Genomic DNA, 25,822 nt, shown 5'->3' on the forward strand with positions numbered 1-25,822 from the left:
CACACTGTCACCAAGACACAGAACAGACAAAGTTAAACCTTCATACGATGCTGACTCTTTCATTCATACATTCAAACCTATATACTTTTCACCTTGTTACTGATCCTTTTGTTTCCAAAAGCTTAAGGCATCCTGACATCATATGAAAAATCTCCTTGTTTAAGTGTATGAATAAAACCAAATAAAGCAAACTAAGATAATTAAAGAGAGGCAGGATTCTTACCTTCACGTAATCCTCATGACAGCCCTGTGTCTGTCTCGATGAGAGTGCTGGGACAGTCTGAGCAGCAGCTCCACCTGAGACTAAACTGACAGCTCTTTGTCGTCTAGGATCACTGACAACTCTTACATCACTCCAGGTGATTTCAGCAGGTAAAACCTGTTAGGTCAGCAGGAAATTAAACACAGACTCTATCCAGGAAATCATGTGTTGGTTTTATTTATTGGAGTCAGTTTTTTTTCTGATCAGGAAAAGAGCCCATTATGAGACCTTTGTGATCAAAGGAACCGTTTTTACTCATCTCCTTGGATTAAAGTCGTTCTGAAGCCACAAAATCTACTTTACCTTCACAATAACGACAATATGGTGTATACATTTTAATGGATAGTTAAATATATTTTGTAAACAAGAATTAAATTAAATTTATAAAGTTGAAGAATTACAAAATAATTTTGAATTTGATAATACATATTGATAATATCACTCAACTCATCGTTTTTTGTTGTTTGCTCATTTCTTGACATAATTCAAGCATGTATATTAAGCTGAAATGAATCTTTCCACACAGAATATATATATATATATATATATATATATATATATATATATATATATATATATATATATATATATATATATATATATATATATATATATATATATATATATATATATATATATATATAAGTGCTTAAGTTCAAAGCTAATTATCAAAATCATTCTTGCCTCACTACAACTGTACAAAACTGATGCATGTAACTAATGCATTTTAAATCAGATAAGAACAACAACAGCAACAATATAACAACCATAATAAACCTTTAATGTATCTCTAATTCTTATTGTGCTGTATTTACTTTTCACTATTTATCCATTTGAAAATATGCATCTGTTAGAAAACAAAGTGTCAAGCTTAAACATATAATATGTCGTGAGATTTTTTTTTTCTGTCTTATTTACCAGGGCTTTAAAAATGTATGATCATCGATAATTAACTATAATTATGTGATTATTATAAAAGTTATATTTATTTTATTCATTATGATAATTATAAATATTATATCATCATTATGTTATAATTTTCACAATTATAGATAAATGATAGTTATTATAATAATTATTATATACCGTCTGTGATAATTATCTTTAACTTTTGAACGGAAAATAAACCTTTAAGAAGAGTGGAACTGTCTGGGCAGTGTGGTTTCCACACGGACCTATTTCTGAAAACTCAGCGTCACATCCTGTTTTTGCCGTGCAGCAACAACGTGGATCCCTTTCAGTCCATGGGTGTTTGATCACTGTGTTCATGTTTGACCAGGCCGTATTTAACTTTCTACGATGCAGATATCGAGTGTGAACGATGTGAAGATTTATAATTTGAGCCATGGGAAGTCGCTCCCGGAGGTGAGGACAACAATTCACTCTTAATTCACTTTTCCTGTGATGTTAAGCCGGCTAACTGGCTAGGACAGTCTGCCATCTCAGTGGAACATTTTGACTTATTATTTAAAGGTTTTCTGTATCTATGGCCTCCTTGAAAGTTAACCGTCATGCTGAATCGTAATCATCTCCCCTTGTTTAATCTAGTGGCTGTCAGATCGAAAGAAGAGGCAGTTACAGAAGAAAGATGTTGGTGAGCTGGCTGCTTTGATTTCAGCTGCACAGATACTCGACTTTCTTTGAATCACAACCCATTGATCTGTTTTTTTTTTTTTATTTTTTTTTTTTTTTTAATTTGACTACAGACATCCAGCGCAGGATTGAGCTCATCCAGGACTTCGAGATGCCCACTGTGTGCACCTCAATCAAAGTGTCCAGGGATGGTCAGTTCGTCCTGGCAGCAGGTAGGAACCAGCTCCGTGGGAGTTGTTTCTCCAAACATCTATAAAGAGAGAAGGATTCTTTTTGTAATGAAATATAACACTGTCCTACTGAACACAGGAACTTACAAACCCAGGATACGCTGCTATGACACCTACCAGTTGTCCCTGAAGTTTGAGCGCTGTCTGGATTCAGATGGTAAATGAGCAGACACACTCAGAGCTGTACTCCAGTGATGTAGTTCATGAGAGTTTAATTGATTTCTTTTCTTTTTCTTATAGTTGTAGCTTTTGACATCCTGTCAGATGACTACTCTAAGGTAAGATGGGGTCCTCAACCAACAAATAATGTTTTCCTATTTTACTGTACAGTCTACATCACATTAATTTTAAGTTCAAAACATAGTCTGACTGCTCTGCCTCTGTAATATTATGATACATTTCCCTCTGTCATCCCTGTGCTTTACAAACATCACCTCCTAACTTAATAAGCAATTGCCACAATTCTTACATTCAGCTGACTTTTCCAAGTAAATGTTGTATTTTTTATTTAAGTTAAAACCAGTTGGTATGTAAAACTAAACATTGGTGTCTATAGCTCTTCTGATTCTTTTTTTTACATTTTGATGTATATATTTTATATTCTTCCACTGGCTCTGATAATTACTGTAACAACACAGTTTCTCAACTTGGGATCAGTAATTCTATTCTGTTCTATTATATCCTGATCTATGCTATGCTGTGCTATGCTATGCTACCCTATCTTATCCTTTCCTAGCCTATCCTATAATTATGACCAGTGTGTGTATGGTGTTGTCCTGCAGTCGCAATCACAATATGTGCCCAGTAAGAAGTCTTTATCTGATTATAAAACACACTGAAATGTTAAGTACCAATTCAGACTTTGTCAGAAAAGAAACACCTACAGCAGCCATGTGCCTAGTTTCAGCTGGATGTCACTGATGAAGAGAAGCTGTAGAGATGATCGATGATAGAAATATGTTTCAAATTCTGAAACAAGTATGTGACAAAAAAGAAGGATCAACTTTTTATGGGAAAATATGGGGAATGTTGTCCCAAAGAGACTTGTTTTCCAGCTGTATCCCAGCTTTTACTCTATTGGCTGTCAAACTGGGGACTTTATTCTTAGGGTGTAGCTAAAAAATAAAATAAAAATAAAATAAAAACAACCTTACAGCCCTTGCTGCTCCCTCAACTCTTCAGACGCAAACCTCTTGACTAGGTCTAGGTTATGTTAAGAACCTTATGATGCAATTCAATTTAGATTCTTTAGGTTGTGATCTGATATTCACACAATTGGATTTGATATCGATTTAAATGCCTCAATGCCATTTCAGCAAGGAGTAGAAATACACCGATAGTTTGAGGTTCCTGCTGACAAGTTTTAACTATTTATTTTCATGTACATGTGATCATTTGTGGTATGTCACCGTTTTCCCTGGCTTTCTACCGCTGCTGTCTGCTTAGGTTGCCGTTTAGTTGTTGTTTGGTCTCATGCAGCCACCGTCCATACAACTCAAATAAGACCTGCAGTGCCCCCTGCTGAATCGATTCAGAGTATTTGCTGACTCAATATCTATTTGGGAGGGTAAATATTGTGGTGTATTAATTAATCAATAATTATGCTCATCCCTACTCTTTGATGGTCCCTACGACCAAGCACCTAACCTCGGGGGACAGAGCCTCATCTGTTGCTGCCCCCTCCCTTTGGAACTTACTCCCACAACACATTAGTGACACCGCTGACCCTTCAGCCTCCAAGACTTAATTAGAAACTCAGTTATCCCCCCCTGCTTTGAACTTGAAATCTTTCTTAAACTTACATATTTAGTTACAACCTCCTTGGCTTTGCTTTCTTCGTGCACTTCTTCACCTATTATCATTTTTATTAACAGCTCTGTGTTGCTCTGGCTCTAATCTTTGCTCAAATCCCTCTTACAATGATCATGCTGATAAACTTGTATCCGTGTCTAACCCCAGCACCTTTTCTCCTCTGCAGTTGGTGTTTCTGCACAGTGATCGGTTCGTAGAGTTCCACTCACAGCACGGACACTACTACAAAACACGAATCCCAAAGTTTGGACGGGACTTCTCTTACCACTATCCCTCCTGTGATCTCTTTTTTGTGGGCACCAGGTGAGAATAACATTAAATACAGGTGTTCAAACACTTTTCTTGATGTTTCCCTTTCAGTTGGATTGAACCTGTTGGATCACTCTGTTCTTTTTGTTCCAGCTCAGAGGTGTTTAGACTGAATCTGGAGCAAGGACGGTTCCTTAACTCTCTTCAGACTGACGCTGTGTGAGTAGAACCCAGCAGGGATTTATGAATAACTCTTTAACAGAAACTGTTTGAACTCTATAATCAGACACACAGGAAGTGCAAACTGTCATTAACAGAATACCACTCAGTTTGCTCTCAGATGATGCTCATCATGCTTCTTTTTCTGGACTTCCCACTCAGGGAGAACAATGTATGTGACATTAATCCAGTCCATCATTTGTTTGCCACAGGATCCTCTGAGGTAAGTGTCCGAGCAGGCTGTGTGTGAGATGAGGCACGGGTGAAAGTGTGACTGTGTGTTTGCAGAGCGTTTTGAAAGTCCTCAAAGACTTGCTCTACACTGAATCAGATAAATGTGATAAATGTCAATAACGACAAACACTACGCTACACAAGTGTTTAACGACTGATAATTTATGATCTCAGGCTCCCAGCTCCTAAAACTTGGGGCCGTCAACATTTAAGTTTGACATCTTTGAACTCTGTCGATTCTTTTAATTAAAACACAAAAAGACGTCAGACAGCCTCTGGTAGCATTAACATTTTATTCCACGTTTCCATTTTATGTAAGAGATATTCCTGGATTATCCCCAATGGGAAAGGATCCGTCCAAACTTGACACTAAGGCTAAACTATGATTTGATCTATAAGGTTTAAAATTTTACAATAAAATCATCATTTCTGTAAATTCTGAAATATTTTTTGAACCAAACTGCTGTTGAACATTTAATCACCTATGTTTAAATTAGGGCTGTCATTTTAATGCGTTAATTGAATAATTAATAACACCGCAAATTAACAGGTTATAGAAATTAACGCAGATTAATCTGGATCCCAAACCCGCGGGGCGTTCAAAGACGCACTTATTTTCAAATGTCTGGCATTTACTCACCGTTTTTCCTATTCAAAAGCTGTAAAACAGTGGTGTTCAAGTCAGATTCTCAAACTTCCAACGACCCCTAAATGTATCACACGTGACGTCAGCAACATGCTTTAAACCGGGGGGAAGAGAGTGATTTTCGTGAAACTGCCGTCCACATCTTATTTATTCACACGTCCTTTTTGTAAATCTACAGAAAATCAACCGTTTGCTCTTGCTCAATTCTGTAATAAACAGATAATTCTACACTCTTCTACACGCTTTAACCAAGTCCTGAATGATCGATATTTGTCCTGTAAATAAATCTAAAGAATTCTTTGAAAATTTCCTTCCATCTTCCTGGTGTCATGTTTCAGCTTGGGGCTGCTCTGCACCAATGAGCAACAGTTTGTGTGTTCAGAGCATGTTAAACTGAGAATACTTCACTTTTCTTTGATCCAAGACTTGAAAAAAGTGTTTTTTACATAGTTCCTCACAGTTTTTAGCCTGTAGCCCTGGTTCTCCTGACCTCATAGAAGTATAGAAGTTCATATTGCAGTGAAAATTGAGTCCACATTGAGTAAAAATGTGACAGAAGCAAAAACCGTACTAAAAATCAAATCAGCTTATCTTAGGTGCAGGACTGTGTAGATTTTGTAAAGATAGAACCATAAAACTTTTTTCATGTGTTCCTTATGCCTCAGGGTACCTAAAAATGTGTTGTATATATTCCCACCTTATTGTAAAATTTTATTTATTTTTTTTTATGTCTTGTAATGCATTTTAATGTCCTGAAAATCAAATTCTTCATTTTGGGACCTTAAGCAGATATGAGATTAAAATGTGATTAATTAGATTAATTAATTACAAATCCTGTAATTAATTAAATGATTTTTTCTTAATCACCTGACAGAACTAGTTTAAATAAATATTAACTTCAGTAATTCCACATGTACTTGTTTTTGTCTTTTATTTAAAAAAATGACTAGTCTTCTCCCACAGTAGAGCATGCAGGCTATTATTAAACACTAGTATTGGATCAGGATCGGTATTGGTCAACACCCAAAGCCCATGTTTCAGTATTGGGACCAGCAAAGCTGGATTGGTGCATCCCTATTCTAAAGAAATCATTTCTTCCATTCTTGTGCATCATTTTGTTTGATTCGTCCTCCGTGTGGTTCTCAGGGGAGAGTGGAGTGCTGGGACCCTCGCGTCCGCAGCAGAGTGGGCATGCTGGACTGTGCTCTGAGCTGCGTCACTGAAGGAACAGAGTATGTACCTACTGATGTCATGAGAAGAAAACCATTTTAGCAGCCTGACGATCATGTTTGTGTAGTTCAGAGCATTTCATCTGCTGTTTCTGTCTCTGAGAAACAAGCTGAGCTCAGTTCTGACAAAGTTTTCATCTGCTTCACACTGAAAATATTGTTCTGTAAAAAACATTTCATATTCATTTAATTTACTTTTCTAATTTTGTTTTTGATGACAGAGTTCAAGCTTTGCCCTCAATAAGTGCTCTGAAGTTTAACGGCTCCCTCACCATGGCCGTGGGTACGAGCACAGGACAGGTGAGCCACAACATGCTCAGTCTTTGATTGGTGACAAATAAAAAAGAGTCACAGAATAAGGTCACAAATTGTCTTCAGCAAATATTAATGATAATAATTAGAGAAACATTATTTGAGGCCTTCCTGTTCAGAATGAATTAGATTTGAATGGTTTTCTCCTCCTGAAGGTGCTGCTCTACGACCTGCGCTCCAATCAACCGTTGCTGGTTAAAGATCACTTCTACAACCTGCCAATCAAGTCCCTCAACTTCCACAATCAGCTGGACCTGGTTCTGTCAGCTGACTCCAAGATTATAAAGATCTGGAACAAAGACACAGTAAGGCTTGTTTTCCATGTTCACCAAGAGTTATTTACATGCTCAGTCAATTTATTAGACCACTTGTTGTAAAATCCACAAACATCCTGAGGCTGAAAGTAGCTTTAAGTAACGTCATCCCCAGAAAAGTCTTAGAGTTACAGTTACACCATTACAATCAAATACACTGCGTAGTAACATTAGCAGCATGGACAGTAAACAGAACAATAAGCAGATCAGTGTAATCCTGAATGAAGTACGTTTAAACATTTTGAAGCTGTGTCACAATTAATTACATTTAGCTGATTTTCAAATTAATGTCGCAGTTACACATTTCTGAATACAGTCAAAGCGATCTGATCTGTTGATTTTTCTGTCCTTTCATTACTAGGAGCACAGAGCACCTTTTTTTGTTCCCTTTTTGTACCAACCAATCACAGCTTTTAGCAGACTGTGTCATACCTAGCAACAGAGTCAACCACACCTCCTCACTGAGATCAAAGTTTCTGTCCCCTCTTTGCTCAGAGTTGCTCTCAGAAACTTCTTGAAGCACTTTTAAGCCGGGGTTCCTCGCTGGGAGTTTTAAGGCTGAGTTAGGAGCTCTCTGAGACGCTTTGCGAATACAGGCCCTGAAAACCACATAGCATCATGAAGTTCTTTAATTCAAGCTCTCTCTTTGGCCAACACGCTGGAATTCTCTGAGCAGTCACAATCCAGAATAACATAAAACCTTAAATCACGTCTTTTTGTTGTTATATGTCAAAAAATAATGATGTGCTTTATAATTTCTCTGCTTTGTAAAACACTACACCTGATTGATTCATTGATAACAACAATATTTAATCATTAAAGATACGAAGATATGATGTGAAATATCATGGTAGTTTCCAGTAAGTGTGAAGCCGCAGTGTTTGATATGGGACAACACCACCCTGTGAGATTTCATGCTCTGTTCCCGTAAGAGCAGAGTGTACACAGTGCACTTACCAAGTGTACTTACCAAAGAGAGCAATTTGTGACTCCTTGGTCAGTTTACAGACAGATTAGTATTTTATATCTGTGTTTAAAACATGGGAAAGAACAATACCCTTTCTTTAAAACCTATGTCACAGCTTTCTATGACTGCTAGCTTTAACAAACAGGAACATCTTTAAAACGTTTCTTTGCTTCGTCATTGTCACTTCCCAGAGAAAAAAGGTCAAGCTTACAAAAACTAAAAAATCCTCCCTGGAGTCACAGAAACAGACAGCACTGGCAGTTTACATTTCTTTCTTTCCCGTCGGTGTTTCTGTCTCATGTGCTCTGTTTTTTTCACCACAGGGAAAAGTGTTCTCCTCCATCCAGCCTCCAACCAACATCAATGACGTTTGCATCTACCCTAACTCAGGTGAGAACAACTTTTTCCACATGACCATGAGATAAATTACACTAAACTGGTTTCATTCTCAGTAAAGAGAAACAAAACAAAAAGACTGGACTTCCAAATACTGAGCATCTAATGTACATAAAGGAATCAATCTTCATCAAACACTGTCTCAGATGGAGTGAGGAGGAGTAAATACACACACAGTTTAAGCCTGTGTGCAGAGCTGTGTCTGCAATTCTATAGATCATCATCAAGGCTGAGTGACACGAGCAAATACGAACAGAGGAGATGTAGAACTGTTACCTCTTAAAAACTTTTTCCTGTCACTCTTCAACATTAATGCAGCTGTGTCACCTCAAGGTGGCGCCATTGCACAAAAAAGTGCAGACGTATTTTGCTTTTGGTCTGTTTCTACCATGTAAAATATTGTTTGGATTTATATTACGTATTTAAGCTAGAGAAAAGTCAGCTTTTCTTTAAAATCAGCCTCATCAATATCCTTTTTCACCTCCCCAACAGATGAGAGCTAACTGAAACAGTTCTCCAGGAAAAATTCTAATGATACTGATATCTGAAAGGCCTCATGTTTTTAAACACTAATGACGCATCCAAACAAAGAGGACTGACTCTAAATTCAGTTTTTTTCCACAGCAGATGATCTCTATTTATATCTGTCCTACTTCCATCCTCACATTGTTGTGTCTGCATCCTGCCTCTGTCTGTCCGTCTGTCAGGTATGCTCTTCACTGCCAACGAAGATCCAAAGATGAGCACATTCTACATCCCGGTGAGTTCAGAGGCCTTTATTTCCCTCACTGTAAAAACAGGAAGCAGCACAGGTCACATCCACATCCTGTGTAGCAGGTGCTGGGCTGAGGGCACAAACAGCACATGAGCCAGAGGATACTCAGTGTTTCTGGGTCGTTCTATCAGTATCTGTGTGCCTTTGGCCCATGTCAGGATGTCTCTGAGCTCCTGTGGCAGAAATCCTTCAGGCAAACACATTTCACAAAATGAACCATTAATTTTCCTTGTGTGGTTGAATTTCAAAAGAGGAAGGCTCACTAGCACCCCCCTTTAGCCTTCATCTCCTTTGCAGCTAAATTTAACCCAGGATTGCTCAGAACTTAAAATAAGGGCTTTAAAGGGACCATTCTGGGAACGTAAAGCACCTTTTTAGAGTTTTTAGCTGTTATGAAACTGGCTGAAACCAACGCTTCATGTCCTCATGGTAAGACGTATGAGAGCAGGAAAGATTTAAATTAACCCACAAGAAAACAACACAAGCTGAAGGTTCGTCACAGGAGCTTTGACCTATCAAATGGTATCCAATAGTGGTGTCCAAACCTCTGGAATATTTTTTTTGATATTTTCTAAACTTAACGGCTTCACTCTGTTCAGCTGAATTCTTCCTGAAATCACAGACTCTCACCTGGTTGCCTCTGTCTCTCTTCCTTTGTGAATGTTGTACACATCAGCAAAGAGTCTTAACCGTGCTGATATCCATCAATTATTAATATTTCCTGTGAGTGATTCCTCTCACATCAGGTCAGACTTTGATAATGCTCTCCTGCACAGAGGTTCCTTCATTTAGGTTTCCCTCCACTACCAAATAATGTTATGGGGATAATAATTAAACATGCTAACACGCTGCGACCCTCCATCCTGCACGGCGGAGACAGAAACACAGCAGGGTGCACAATCAGGCTGAACTTCTTCTTTTTGCCTTTTTGTAGGCTCAAATAATTTTTTTCTTGAAAAGAAAAAAACTGCGATTTCTGTTGGATGCAAAGCAAACTTTAAGAAATGGATTACTTTGACATTGAACTATGACTGTTTTAAGTTTTATGGCGGTTTGATGAAGTCACAAGGCGTGGGAAGGAGGAAACGATTAACAATAAAAAGGGCTATCAGGAGATCAAAACTCAGAGCTCAAAGACAAACCCACAGCCCGCTCTGACTGAAGACACAGTGGAACACACAGATCTGGAAGCTGTTGCCTTTAACTCTCATGTGATATTAACTATGAGCAAAGTGTCAGATTATCAGAATCCCTGCTCCCTGTCTCAGTCTCTCAACCAATTACGCTGTACATTGCTCTGCCTGACCCTGATCACAGCAGGTGCGATGACAGAGTGCTCTAACTGTGCCAGTGTTTGCACGTGATGTGGTGCAGTACATAAATGGATGCTTATTAGGGCTGCAGCTATCGAATATTTTAGTATTCGAGTATTCTACTGAAAACCCATTGATTAATCGAGTAATCAGATAAAATACATTTTTGTTTGGTTAAAGAGCAGTTATTTTTCAAATGAAAATTTTTCTCTTTAAGAAATAGAATTTTCTGATTCAGCGTGTCAATAAGAGCACTTGCTTTGGTAGCTCCAAAATTTGTAAACACACTTCCACACATTTTTTGTGCCTTGTACATCTCATCAAATGTTGCGGACCCCAAATGGCACCCGCTTGGTAGAATGACCCATTAGTCTCCAAACACCAGATAAGAAGCTAGATTTGTTGCTAGTTGCTATTTTGTATAAGAGGTAGCTTGAGGGGTCTGAAAACTCTCTTAATATGGCCTCAGCTCCATTTGAAATAATATAATTTTTTAAAACTAAACGATTCCTTGAGGCGGAGAAAATTACTCGAGTAGTTTTTGTAATCAAGTACCTCGAATCATTCGAGGAATCGTTTCAGCTCTAATGCTCATTTAAATTTATTAGTAATGTGAATTGGTGTAGACAGGTCACATAAACTTAACTAAAAGGCTCATATTATATTTTATTTTCATATTTTAGGCTCCTGACAAATCTTTTTTTATATCTTCATACAGCACAATAGGGATGGGCCCTGAATTAGGTACTTTTATAGGTTCCAACCAAATTCTGTCAAAAGTACCGGGAACTTATTCATTTAAAATCAAAAGGTACCATGTTTAGGTACCTAAACCCAGCCTTGTTATTGTGAGGGAGTGGAAGAGTATGTGATTTTCCATGCAGGACATGAACACAGCATTGCAAGTTTTATATATATTGAAGAAAAAATATGTTAAATTAAATAAATTTGAGATTGAATTATTATTAAATTTTATTGAATTGATATTTTTTACCACATAAATGGAACTGTTGAGTACAGATTCCAAGTACCAAGTATCTGTATCGTATCATTTCAAATGTGAAAGGTTCCCATCCCTACAGCACAACCTTGTGATATGAGTATTGTATGAAGGCATATCACCTGACAATACTGAAACAATATGTTGTGTGGCCCTAATGAAATTCATAAGGTGATAAGGAGACGATGTGTCTTGGCCAGTGTGCATCATGTGACAGCCTGGTTGTTGTCTGTTACTCCCTTTTCCTCATGGTGAAAGGTCTTCCTGCACACAGGAGCAGGAAGTAGACGCTACAGCAGACCTTACAAAGTTAGTCAGTCAGTTTCTTGTTTTGGGGTTTCATCTCAGGGGATCAAACCAGCCGGAGTGGTTCAGATGACTGTTGATGAACATGTGTTCATTAATCTGCTTATCACAGGGCTGCAGCATAATGTTTAAAGCTTATTACAGCTTTATTTCATCAACACTCTGTCCTGTGACTCAGATATGATCAAACCCCATGTGCTGCTCTAGTTTGTGTGTGTGCATGTGTGTGTGTGTGGTAAACTAGACTTCACATTCCACATGATCCTCATGGTCTTGCTGAACTCGGACTCCTCTGTTGGTCATGATGGATGATCGGAATGAAAAGATAAAAAGAAATGATCAGTGTGACCTCAGGGGGAAAAAGTAAATACTGACATTTTAAAAAAAGTAGCGTTTCATTTCTGCCTTTCCCCCTCTTAAAGCAGTCAGACCTGATCACTCTGCCTATAAGAGGGTCTGGATCAGACACTATTGGTGCACAGATTGCTCACTGGTTTAGGTCACGCTCCATGAGGTTGGCCTCCTCTCTGGTGGCCCAGGTTTGAATCCAGCCTGTGGCCTTTTTCCTGCATGACATGCTCCACTCTCACTCTGTTTCCTGCTCTATCCACTGTCCTCTATACTATCCAATTAAAAACATAAAAAGCCAAAAAAAAATCAGGCACCACTTACAAGTATGTGCCATCATCTCAAATAGAAGTCTCTTTATTGGACGAAAACATGAGACGTTTTACTCCCCAACAGTTCGCTTATGTTATCACTGATTTCCAGTTATATGCACTGTTTTTCTTACAACTATCAACAAAATCCATCCATCCATCTTCTTCCGCTTATCTGGGGTCGGGTCGCGGGGGCAGCAGCCTAAGCAAGGAAGCCCAGACTTCCTTCTCCCTAGCCACTTCGTCCAGTTCTTCCGGGGGGATCCCAAGACGTTCCCAGGCCAGCCGAGAGATGTATTCTCTCCAGCGTGTCCTGGGTCTGCCCCGGGGTCTCCTCCCGGTGGGACGTGCCCTGAACACCTCACCAGGGAGGCGTCCGGGAGGCATCCTCATCAGATGCCCGAGCCACCTCATCTGGCTCCTCTCAACGTGGAGGAGCAGAGGCTCTACTCCGAGCTCCTCCCGGATAGCCGAGCTTCTCACCCTATCTCTAAGGGAGAGCCCGGCCACCCTACGGAGGAAGCTCATTTCAGCCACTTGTACCCGCGATCTTGTTCTTTCAGTCACTACCCAAAGCTCATGACCATAGGTGAGGGTGGGAACGAAGATCGACCGGTAAACAGAGAGCTTTGCCTTCCGGCTCAGCTCCCTCTTCACCACGACAGACCTGTGCAGAGTCCGCATTACTCAGACGCTACACCGATCCGCCTGTCAATCTCTCGCTCCATCCTTCCCTCACTCGTGAACAAGACCCCGAGATATCAACAAAATGTTTTTAAAAAATTACCTCCCAAACTCAGAGATAAATGTTTCAGAACTAGCGAAAGGTCTTCAGCAGGCTGAAAGTTTTGTCCTGTTTGACTTTAAGGGTTAGAAGTGCTGAGAGATTCAGCCTCCGTGCAGCTCTGGCCTGAGATCAGCTCATTTTGATGTTGAAAAGCCTCCTTCTACCATGAAGGGGACTTTAAATAAGGATGCTTTTTTTAAACTTCCAGGAACAGACTTCATAGACACTCCATGTTAAGACTGTTGAAGGGACCTGCTGTTTATGTTCCTGCACATCTTTGCATCCAAAACTCACTCTCAGCCCTGAAATCACCTCTGCAGGTTGACCTGAAGCTTTATCAGTGACAGACTCAGTGGTGATGAAGCTGATGAATGGGGAGGAGGAGGAGGAGGAGCTAAAGCTGGATTCTGTAGACTTTGACCTCAGCGTGCAGCTCTCTGTGATGTCGTTATCCACATGAACAGAGCAGATTACACCTACTCTAAGATTCCCAGTCATTCATTGATTCCTCCTCAGTGACACATCACAGCGTGAGTGGAGTGGAGTTGACCTTTCTCCAGCTCTCTGCTGTATTTAGCATCCTGTAACAAGACTTGGACTTTTAGAATCAGAAGTTAATGACAGTCACCATAAAACAAGTGAGAATGACACATTTAATATGGCTGATCACATTAACTCAGGTATGTCAGCAAATTGGTCAAGTTTCAGCCTGACAGACAGGATGTGACAGAAAACTCTACACACACTCAAAGAAAAGAAGATAAGATGATTTTTGTACAAGTTACTCTGATAAGTGACAGTCTAACCTTTCAGGATTCTCAGGTGGCGACATGCACCTTTATGTAACGTGACTGAGCACACCCACAGAGTACTGAGAAAAGAAATGGTTACATCAGAGGTATATACTGAAATGAACTGTATAAATCTCTGTTGTCTCAGAGTGTTGAGGGTTTCTTGGCCAGAGAAAAGAGAGAAGAGTAGTTTGATTTATGAGATGCTCAAATGACACTCATACAGATCATATACTTAGTTTGATGTCTCTCATCCTCAGGTAAATATAACACAGTTAATTAAGTCTATCCACACAACTGAATTGATCACATGCCAGATGTGCCATCACTCAGTTCAAAGTTGGAGGAAACAAAAGCCCAGTTCAGCTGCTTCTCTCTCAGCCCTGTTTGTCCTCGGTGAGATGCTAAAGAGGGTAACTTTCTGAGAGTCACATGAAGATCTGCTGCTGGAAGAAAGCTCTTTGATCTTGATCAATATCCCACAGACTGCTGCCAAGATGCAGATATCCTCCTGGTTCAGCTGACTCAGATCTCTGACACAATATGACGGTTGAACTATAGAATCTGTAGGACGAGCTCAGAGGAGCCCTCGTAGAGAGGAAGGAGGATGATGTCCAGGGATTAGGTACCAAGGATGTATACAAACACGTTCATGGGAGATAAATAAACAATCAGTCCCAGTTTACAACACAAATAGCTCATTTTTATAGAAAAAAAAGATTTTTCTTATTTCGTTGTCTTTACCCTTCTTTCAATCTGTGCCCTTTAGCAAATGTTTGTTCATATTTTGATGCAAAGTATACACCAAATTCACCTGGACTCTAAATGACAAACAGGCAAGCTTACTTTGAAAGTATCAAAGCGTTTCTTCTGGCCAACAAATCTCTGCTGCAGGCCTCAGACTGCAGTCTGATGTAGCCTAGCTTGTAACTTGTTGTGTCTTTAGCTAATTATCGCAGCGTTAGCGCTAAGTGCTTGAGAACTGTTAGGTTCACTTTAAGAGCACTGGACTTTACCTACACTATTTTGTTTTACACCCATCAGGGATGGCTACCTTTCACATTTGTATTGATGCTCGGTATCTGGCAATGGGTACTGGTACTTAACGGTACTAATTTTTGGTACTTATCCGTGTTTATGTGGTTATAAATATTAATCTGTTTAATGCTTAAATCTCAAAGTTCTTCAATTTAACACATTTGTTTCTTAGTATATAAACTTGCAGTGTTATGTTCATGTCCAGCATGGAAAATCACCTTCTCTTCCACTTCCTCACAATAACAAGGGTACTTTTATGTACCTCAACATGGTACCATTTGAGTTTAAGTGAATCGGTACCCAGTAGACAGAATACCTACCTATAAAAGTACCTATTCGTTAACCATCCCTAACTCACATTTCACAGGGTGCCCTGTTAGAGCCCAAAATGTAACAACAGCCCAAAATGTAACAACAGCCCAATATGTAAAATAAAAAATACAACAAAACCTGAAATGTAAAAAAAAGTGCTGAGCCCGAAACGTTAAAGACTTATAAAACCCAAAATACAGTAAATTGGAGACACTTAACTGGTTCATTGTGGTGAAGGCAAGGCTCTCAATTTACCAGTCAATCTATGTTCCAACCCTCACCTCTGGCTACAAACTGTGGGTAGTGACCAAAAGAACAAGATCATAGATATAAGCAGCTGAAAATCTCTACAGGGTGTCTGGGCTCAGCCTCAGAGACAGAGTTCAGAGCTCACACACCCGGTGAGGTTGTATCAAGAGAAGCCTGATGAGGTGGACCAGGCATCTGGTGAGGATGCCTCCCTGGATAGGCGCTTCAGGTATGCCCACCTGGGAGGAGACCCTGAGGTAGACCCAGGACATGATGGAGAGATTGTGTCTCTGGCCTGGGAACGCCCTGACATCCCTCGAGAGGGAGCTTGAGGAAGTGGCTGAGGACAGCCACCCCAATATCCTTGACCATGGCAAGTGGTGGAAGATCGATGGATGGATGGAATCTAATACTGACCCAAAATGTAACAATCTGATTATATTTTGGGTCAGTTATCACATTTTTTTTTTTAATTACAGTTTTGGTAACGTTGGTTACGTTTTGGGCTGTAAAATACTGTTAACTTGAAGCTCCTGGTGACTTCTGGTCCAGTGGATCCTGACAGAAAGCTGGCTTCAGTTAAATAATCCATCACATTTTCTTGGTTTAATTCCTCTTTCTGGATGAACAGTTTGGCTGTTTGACACATGGTTTCCTGTAGACACAGAGGTGTTAGCAAACTGCACCAACAGTCCAACAGCAGAGGGGTTAAAGCTGTTTTCTCATGTTTGTAGATAAGTGAAATCATGAAATATTCCAAAGAAAAGTAATTATAACATAAAATCAGCAGCTGCCTTTGATAAGAGGACTTTAGACTTACAACATTATCACAGAAACAAGAATGAATAAAAACAGATGTGAGTGTGGAGTTCGTCAAAGAGGGAGTTAAAAGCAAGCAATGAGCAGAGAGCAAGAAGTGTTTCCTATTGTCAGTCTGTAGATGAATGAATGAATGAGAAACAGTGTGTCTGTGCTCTGCTGAGCTTTAGTCACATCATGTTAATACACGCCTGAGCAGAATCCCCTGGTCTGTGTGGAAAACCAGACGCGAACATTTGACCTTGAGTGGAAACAGCTTGAGAAACTCTAAGTGTGTTTCATCCTGTTCAGATTTCACTCTCCACTCCAAGTCTGACCCAAGTACTCGTGTGTGTGTGTTTGAACCCACAGGCTCTGGGCCCTGCACCTCGATGGTGCTCCTTCCTCGACAACCTGACCGAGGAGCTGGAGGAGAGCCCGGAGAGCACCGTGTACGACGACTACAAGTTTGTCACCCGCAAAGACCTGGAGAACCTGGGTGAGCTCCTGCTCCTCTCACCAAACCAGCCTGCTCTGGAAAAGACACCTTGAGTTTTCACAGCAGGCAATTGTGGCTTTTATTCTTTGTTAGAAAGCAAAAGGGATTAAGAGCTCACGGTGAAAAAAGAGAATCTGAAGCCGTCTCTGGAAGTCACACCCTAAACTATGAATCAGCCTGAGCCACTTTGTCGCCTTGGGGGTTAGCTCGGGAGGCTAGACTGCCTAACTAGAGGTCTGGGTAATGATTGAGAGGCTTTAGGTAAGGAAAGTGTAGTGTGAGTGGAGGGGGACACTGGAAGGGTTGAATGAACAGAGGAATGCAGGCTCAGCAGTAAAGAGATCAAATGACAAGAAGCAGGAAGACGGTTGGCTGCTGTGGAATAAAAGGAAAGGAGGGGGGCACCCAGGGGAACAGCGGTGTTGATTTACAGGAGCCACGTAATGTGGCCTGGTTATGTAACACCAAGGCTGAACTCGCTGATAGGAGATCCTGGGAGCAGCCACTTCACATTCTTTGACGCTTTGACGCAACCAATGCATTTTTTTTTTTTAAATCCAACACCAGTTGAGCATGCTGCTGCACCCATTCACACCCTGCAGTGAGTAATCTCAGGGTGAACTCTCTCCTATTAACAGCTACTGTGGAGAGATTTCAGCTGATTTGAAACTGATGCTGTAGTATAATTTTTAGAAGCCATCAGTGGAAAAAAAAACTAACTAAGCTAGCTGCAGGAGCTTTAATCTGCTCGGGGATCAACTAAGATCTCACATACAGCTCTTAGTGAGGAAATGTGCTCTTGTGCAAATCTCTGAACTTTTCTTTGTTGTACTTTAAAGTCCCTGTGAGGAGTTTCTAAGTGATCTTGATAAAGTCTCCCCCTTCTAGATACCTGATTGTAATCCACACTTAAAAAATGAGATAATCTGCACCAACATAGATTATTCCTAAATGCTATTTCTCAGCTTGAGCAGGCACATCTAAGTCTCTATGACAGCACCACGCCGGCGGATGAAGTTTAGAAGTGAGAAGAGAGATCTGTGTTTTTCTCTGCTGAAAGTGAATTCTGTGATTAATTTTGTAGTGATGGTGGACACTGGAGCTTTAAACCCCGTTTTCACCAAGCGGCTCAGTTCGGTTTGTCTCTGTACAGCATGTATTTTGTGGGATATAGCCCCAAACAACTGTCCCACTTTTTGGGACCCTTCTGTGGAGCACTGCAGACCGCTGATTGGTTGAAAGAAAGGTCACTTCCTGTGTGACAGCGGCTGCTGTATTTCTCACAGTCTTCTCTGAAACAAAGCTTGATTGTTCTTTGTAACAAAGAGACACATGACGATCACAAAGAAGAAAAATTGCTGAATGTCTTCATCATTACTCTTTGTTTACTGTGTCACGTTTTTCTTCTTCGTTGGATTTATTGGCGGGGTACGCTGTGTCGCGCTGCTATGGCCTAATGCTATTACTCAACTGATGCAGCTATTGGCAACTGGCTTACACGCCGCCTACCACAAGGGGTTACAGTTGGCTGTGGAAACACAAACAGGATCAGTCCTTGATCCGACCCGTACCAAATTGTACCGATCTAAACCAGACTGCTTAGTGGACACTGGAGCCTGACTGCCAGACAGAAAAAGGACAGGAGAGCAGAAGAAAGCTGAATGGGAGCTAAATTGTATTTTCATACTAACCAAGGTTAGTTACGTTAGCTCTGCTTGGTGAGGTTGGAGTTGGTAGATGAGCTCTGGTAGGACAGAACCAGGATTCACCAACGTTACACATTCCAGACATGTCTCAGAGCACCGGGCTGTCAGCTGAGCTAAATATAGACAGCTAGAAAACTACGGTACAAACTGACATAGTTTGCTAGTAGCGCTATACATATCCGGCTACTCAACTGTGCTACAAATTTGCGTTTGTGATATATACCTTACCTCATTGCTTTGTATATGGTAAAAAAATATCTTGAACAAAGAAAAATTGTTTTGAAAACAAGATCTGATCTCCAAACAGTCACATCATCACAACAGTGTGCATGAGACTCCTAGCCAAAGGGTGGCGCTGTAGTCTAATCAACGCAGATCCTCCTTATGGCCTCTTAAATGATATTTTATGCTGAGGTTCATAGTGAGATAAGTTGATTGAACAGCTCAAGTGTCTAAATATAAAGGTTCTAACCTTCACTGGTTTGATGAGAAGCTCTGCAGATCATTGTTTCTTCATTCACTCTTGATGTGTGAGGAAACTGCGGAGGTGATGTGGGTCACAAACCAGCAGCACTTATCATGACATATTCTAGCATAAATGATTCAGATCTAATCTCCATTCGTTCAGACATGTTTGTAGAAACGCTGCATTAAACATGGTGGAAATGTCAGTTTGTGTGTGTGACAGAGAAAAGATAGGAATTGGTCATCTTGAAAAATGAACATTTGGACTCAATGTGACTTAAATGATTTCTAATCCTTAGCTGAGGTTAGCGTCACCACTTCCGACTATTTAAGTTCATTTATTTACTAAATTCCAATTTGTATTGTCGACTGTGTCTCACAGGTTTGTCTCACCTGGTGGGTTCATCTCTGCTGAGAGCCTACATGCACGGTTACTTCATGGACATCAGGCTTTATCACAAGGTGAGTTTTCTTTTTTAGCAGCTTCATCATCTTTGTTTTAACAGTTTTTATTGTTTGACAAATTGAACAGATTCACACAGTGTGTGTGTACCATGTTTGTTTTTCAAAGACGAGTGTTTGAACTTAAAATTGTGTCTCTTTGGTCGACCCTTAGGTTAAAAGTATGGCGAACCCGTTTGCATACGAAGAGTATCGCAAGGATAAGATCCGACAGAAGATCGAGGAGACAAGGACTCAAAGAGTTCAGGTTAAGGTGAGACGTGTCTTCACGCTCAGAGCTTTTGACTGGACCAGCGAGTCCTCCTTTTTTTGAATGAAGAAAGAAAATTGCCTGACTTGTTTTTTCTCACCTTTCACCTCTCGTGTTACATGTTTCTCTGTAAGTGAACCCTGGTTTGATTGTATTTGGTGTCTGATTTTCTGTGTCACTGTCTGAGACAGAAACTGCCCCAGGTTAACAAGGAGCTGGCGCTGAAGCTGATGGAGGAGGGCGATGATGAACTGGAGATGGTTGCTAGGAAGAAGAAGGGCAAGGTAAGAGAGCAAACATCAGAAGATCAAAGGCCTTTTAAGGTCTGAGTGAGATGCTTTTAAAGGAGTTAATTTACATGACTTCTACCTCGAAAACTCAGAAACTGTTCTCAGTTCCTTAGATCTTTTTTGGTCTGTATGAACCAGTCTAAATGGAGGGCAGCTCTGAAGTTGAACACCTACAACAAAAAAAGGAGACAGCTTTCAACATCTCACTTTTTCCAAACTGCAGGCTCTCCCCAGCATCCTTGGGGACAACCGCTTCAAGGTGATGTTCGAGAACCCTGACTACCAGGTCGACGAGCAGAGCGAGGACTTCCGCCTCCTCAACCCCATTGTTTCCAAGGTGGAGCAGAAGAGGAAGAAGAAGCTGCGACTGCTCGCTAAGGAGGCCGCTGCTTCCCAGCAGGTAGGTCTGGACTTTTCCATGAGTTACAGCACCCTCTGAAAACGGAGGCAAACAAAATATATGTCAGTGAAGGGCATCAGAAAAGAGCTGCCAAGTTACTACCATGTGAGACAGAGGAGAAACAAGCCTGGGGGCTGATTTTTGTTATGAGTTTGAACCAGGGCATGCAGAAATGCAGAAATTTGTGGCTTTCCACATTTGGCTCTTGTTTTGGAAATATTCAATTAAGCATGATGCCGACACGCTCCATAATCCTTCTTGATACAGTCCTCAGTTTTATTTTAGAACAGATTTCTGCAGGCATGCTGTGTTTCCACAGACCGTAACTGATGAAGATAGTTATAAATCATAGTTTTAATAAAAGAGCTTCACAGCATAACTTTTATTTTTCTATGACTTCTGTCCAGGCGGGTGAAGACGAGGAAGAGCCTGAGGGTCGAGCTTCCTCCGAAGAGGACAGCTCAGATGACGATAAGAGCTGGGTGGAGGAGGTGAGGGAGCAGCGCAGGTTGCTGCGGCAGGAGGACCGAGACCGCCGCCGACAGGAGAGGAAGGCAGCAGACCGCAACACCGTTCTGCTGGAGGGAGATGGGAGCAGAAAAGAGAGGAGCTCAAACACGGCTGAGAGCAAGAGGACAAGTCAGCCGCAGTTTTATCAGATCAAAGCCGGGGAGGAGTTCAGAAGCTTTAATGACATGGCCCGCAAGCAGAAACTGCAAAAGTACGTCTTTTGAAACAAACCGTCCACATTACTGTAGAGCTTTGAGCAGACCTGACCTGTATTGTTGAAGCAGAGGCTGTTTTAGTTCCTGCTCTGTGTCGAAACTTGCTGCAGGATAAGCATCTGGTGCATTTGGCAGCATGAAATGGATTCAGAACATAATTAGGCAGTTCTTAAATCTGAGCTTTGGTTTTAGGCTGTTTTGGAGAACATTTGTAAAAATCAGAACAACTCAACAGTGCAGGAGTTCAGGGCTGAACAGCAAACCCACCTTCACACCGCTCTCTCTGTGTTTTGTTTACTATTTGTATTTGTGTGTGTGTTGTTTCAGGGCGTCTCTGGAGGACCGCTTAAAGCTGGAGGAGAACTCAGGAATCAGCAACGTGGTTGACTCAGCCGTGGGCAGCAAACAGCTGACCTTCACTCTGAAAAAGGTAAATGTTAATACAGTGTTTTGTTGTCTGACCCATGTTCAACTCATTAATCTCTCTAAGAAAAGGATAAGGCCCAACACAGGTACTGCAAGGCAGAGTTGCATTAAGCATCACACTGACTCTGTAGTGGAAGTCTCTGCATGGGCTCAAAATCACGTCCAAAAACCAACGTCTGTGAACACAGTTTGATGCTGCATCCATGGGTGATGATTTAAACTGAACCACACAACAATGATCTCGTAGGTAAACATGAGCCTGGTACACCAGCAGCAAATCTGGGCCTGAGCCCCTCTTAGCTACAAAACCTGAAATCCTTTTTGGAAATCATGGACACTGTGTCCTTCATTCACCACCTGCACAGTTTAAATTCCAGTATCTGTGATGGCGTGGGAATGCACACATGGCTGTGACGTGTAGCTTACACACTGAGGGAGGCACCATCCATACTGAAGAATGTGTTTCTGGAGGAACCAACAGACAATTAGACAGATTGTCTCAGTATTCACAACTGCTTACAGCAGGATTCACAAATATATTTCAGACTCATATACAAATATTTATTCCTTTATATAAATGGAATATATATCCACAAACATGTGATACATTTGTATTTTGTTACATTTATAGACAAACTGTTCAGCCTGTATTTACAAATGTTTGTCATTCTTGAACCTTGCTCGATTTTGTGTGGGGTTTTTGAGGCCCCTGAGAGGTACTTGGATTCATGCATGCATTTTTATATTTTCATCAGGGAAAGTCTGTAGCCAATCAGATTTCTATCTCCTTTTTAGCCAATCACAGTTGTATAGCTGTGTAATTATTTAAACACATATTTTAAATGCTCTATCGGAGGTTATTCAATGGTATGATATCAATCAATCAATCAGACTTTGTTTATGGAGCACTTTTCATACACAGAAATGGTAACACAAAGTGTTTGACATACAGAAAATTAATAATATCAAAATAAAGTGACCTGACAACCCCCTGTAACACTAGTGCATAAGAAAAGAACAACACGATTAAAATCTGAGCAGATGAACTGAGAACAGAAACACTATTTGGTGACTTTAATGAGGAAACACCACAGGTAAAATAAGATGTTAAAAATCCAGATAGGAAAATAAGTCCACCAAATTAAAAGAAACAATTAGAGTAACAAAATACTAAAAACCTGAAGCAGTAAAAGAGAAAACTATGTAAAACTAAAAGCTCATAGAAGCATTGAAGTAAAAGAAAAACAAGTTAAAACAGATAAAAATTACATATTTAACTTTAAACCATTAAAAATAAATGCTTTTAAACAGTTTCAGATCACTTTAAAATAAGTACATATGTCAAACTCAGTTCAAAGCTAGATTAAAAGGTTTAAGTGTGTTTTGAGTTTGCTAACACAACAGTGGAGCCTTTAGAGTAGACGAGTCCACGGTCCTTCCTGTAGTCCTGAATTGTAACTTCCTGACAACATTTGGTGTGTTAGTGTGTGAACTTATTGCACATTTTCACTGACAATACGACAAAATGCAGTCTTATGTTAGAGGAAAAAAACACCCTGTCTTTCCTTCTTAAGTCTATATTTGAAATGATCCAGTGACTGAATAATGGACAAAACCCATCGACTGTTACTTTAACACGCGTTCCTGTTGTTTTTTTACAGTCGGAGCAGCAGAAGAAGCAGCAGCAGGCGGAGTGGGAGCACCATCAGGAGAGGAAGAAGCTGCGGCGCTCCGCCGGACACCTGAGCAGCAGCAGAGGGAGGGGGCGGGGCCGAGGCGGCGGCAGGGGTGGAGGAGGAGGAGGGAGAGGCCGGTACTGAAGAGAGCAACCTAACGTCCACAATATGGAAACAAACCTCAGCTCACATTCAAGTTGTTTTTCTTTTAAATATTGTTTTTTTTTATTTTTGTTTCCTCAAAAGAAGACTATTTTTAGTTCTGAGGACATGCAGGAGACATGCTGCACAGGTGTCAGAGACTGACGGGGACAGACAGGCCTGTACCTGGGTGGTCTGGAACATGTGTTGGACTGATCTCTCAGCTCAGCATATTTAAAAAAAGAATTCTGCTGTTAAAAGATTTTTTTATTCAGAAACGAGGCACAGAGACATGGTCTGTCTTTACATGAGACAAAGTAGTGAGTATTTTTCAATGCTGTCTGTCCTAAATGTTTATTATTAACCAGCTCTGGATTAAATACTTGTACTAAATTTTAAATGTTCTCGTCTACATCATTTTTATTCTTAAAGTCATGTGCATCATTACCATTCAGTGCCATGCTCTCCTGGAGCGCGCTCCCCCTGCAGCAGTTATTCACGTATATACGTCAGGAGAAAGAGGAGGGCAGAGGGGTTTTGTTCTCTTTCCCCGCCACTAACTACAGTTCTTGGAAACAGGAGGACTGTCTGGGTGTCTTTCCCATCCCCCTTTGTGCTGATGGTGTGAACCCCCTCTGCTCCAGCATTGGCCCATTTCAAATGTGAGGGAGGTCCATAGGAGCCTCTCAGCATGCCGACACTGGCCCCCAGGGCTCATTTGAACTCATTTTATGTCTCCATGAATTTTCACCATGACCCAGCTGCCTACAAAAGCAAGAAGTGGAAAAAACGACAATGCCCAATTTCACGGGAGGGGGGTTATGTGCTGGACTGGTTCTTGGCAAAGGATCTGTAGTTTCTGGAGTCTGAGTCAGATGTCTGTCAGTTTAACACTTTACATTTTGTACTGATGAATAAGAAGATAAGAAGAGATATCGAGATGTTTTGGAAACTTTCATCATTTTTTGGTTTTCAAGGAATTTGTCCACAGGGTTCATAAATAGAATCCACGGAACGGAGACACGACTCATTTTTTATTCCATGCTTCATGCTTTCATTACTAAGGAGGCAGGATCCTTTACATTCAGTCAGTCAGATTATAATCAAACAAATGAAGAAATAGAAATAGTATGGAAACTTAAATATTATCTGTTAAGATGTTGAATACTTTCATCCTTATTACTGATTTAGGTTTAGCTCAATACTAAGTAAAAACAAACCGTCAACGCCTAAAACTGTCATCAAACCCACATAACACAACGTGTTTGGAAATTTCCCTTTAGGCTTATTGTAAAGCTTGACAAACTATCCAAGTGTTTTTGTTTTGACTTTGTTCTCAGACAAGAGCTAGCAAACAAAAGAGTGTTGCTCAGTGTGCAAAAATGCGAAACCAGGGTCAGTCTCTCACTTGCTTATTTACAGGAGGATACACAAGAAGGTTTTGTTCAGGTCAGCAGAGGAAGACGTTTTACAAGTTCAGGTCTTAATATAATGCTGAGTGTAGTTAAACACTTTTATATATCAAATCAGTGTTATGAGTCAGATGTCAGCAGACGTGTACTAGCCAATTCTGTGACTCAAGTTCTTAAAATGATGAAGTTTAAGATTTCTATCAAAAGTATTAAAGCAAGTAAAAGTCGAGCCAAGCTTCACTCTTGTTTAGAAATCTGTTTGGCGTGTTGTTTCACTTTGGTTCTTCCTCCACGCTATGTCCATTATCGTAGCTGCTCTGATTAGCTTCTTCCACTCACTTATCAACAAGAAAAATTTACTTTGCACACTGGGCGCTCTGCGATTGGCTAATGTAACCAAGTTATTGTCCACCCAGAAACATCCCAACCAATACATGAACATCCAGGCAGAGGAGGGGGCTGAGGCAGACACAGACACTGACACACATGTATGGAGACCCAGAGGAGATGATCAAGCAGGATTATTCCTGTGAGAGTTGACATTTAATTTTTTTTAGGGAAAACCTGCATACTCTACCTTTAAATCACAAATGCCAATAATAAGAAATAGAAGCAGGACAGAGTTTTTGATTTTTCTGCAGAGCTGTTCCCCAGCTGGAGAGTACGGCCAGCGGTCACACTACCCCTATATGAACCAGTCTTTGCCAGGTATTACACACTTGCATGGGCCGCCTCCGTCATCGTGAAGCATCTGTTAACATGAAGTGCAATCTCATCAGTCAACAGACACGGACAAATCTGCTACAACTATAGAGACTTTTGGACTTATGGTAAGTCGTTTTCGCCTGGCACAGCCCTCTAACACCCCGTTTAATTTAAA

At 40.6% G+C, this 25,822-nt stretch overlaps 1 protein-coding gene across 1 annotated transcript; it reads left to right on the forward strand.

The window, feature by feature from the left end:
• Positions 1-1,428: 1,428 nt before the first annotated feature.
• On the forward strand, positions 1,429-24,361 carry nol10 (nucleolar protein 10). Its single transcript, XM_074691242.1, has 21 exons — positions 1,429-1,627; positions 1,811-1,856; positions 1,969-2,067; positions 2,165-2,242; positions 2,326-2,363; positions 4,064-4,200; positions 4,300-4,365; positions 4,528-4,588; positions 6,391-6,476; positions 6,695-6,773; positions 6,941-7,090; positions 8,390-8,456; positions 9,170-9,222; positions 16,863-16,989; positions 19,543-19,622; positions 19,777-19,875; positions 20,064-20,156; positions 20,386-20,562; positions 20,970-21,283; positions 21,615-21,717; positions 23,375-24,361. Exons 1-21 carry the CDS (start codon positions 1,562-1,564, stop codon positions 23,531-23,533), a joined length of 2,178 nt encoding a protein of 725 aa, XP_074547343.1. The 5' UTR covers positions 1,429-1,561; the 3' UTR covers positions 23,534-24,361.
• The last annotated feature ends 1,461 nt before the right edge of the window (positions 24,362-25,822 follow it).

This window comes from Halichoeres trimaculatus, unplaced genomic scaffold (genome assembly GCF_033239565.1).
Source record: "Halichoeres trimaculatus isolate MK-OKI-2021-1 unplaced genomic scaffold, fHalTri1.1 fHalTri1_scaffold_17, whole genome shotgun sequence".
Lineage (NCBI taxonomy): Eukaryota > Metazoa > Chordata > Actinopteri > Labriformes > Labridae > Halichoeres > Halichoeres trimaculatus.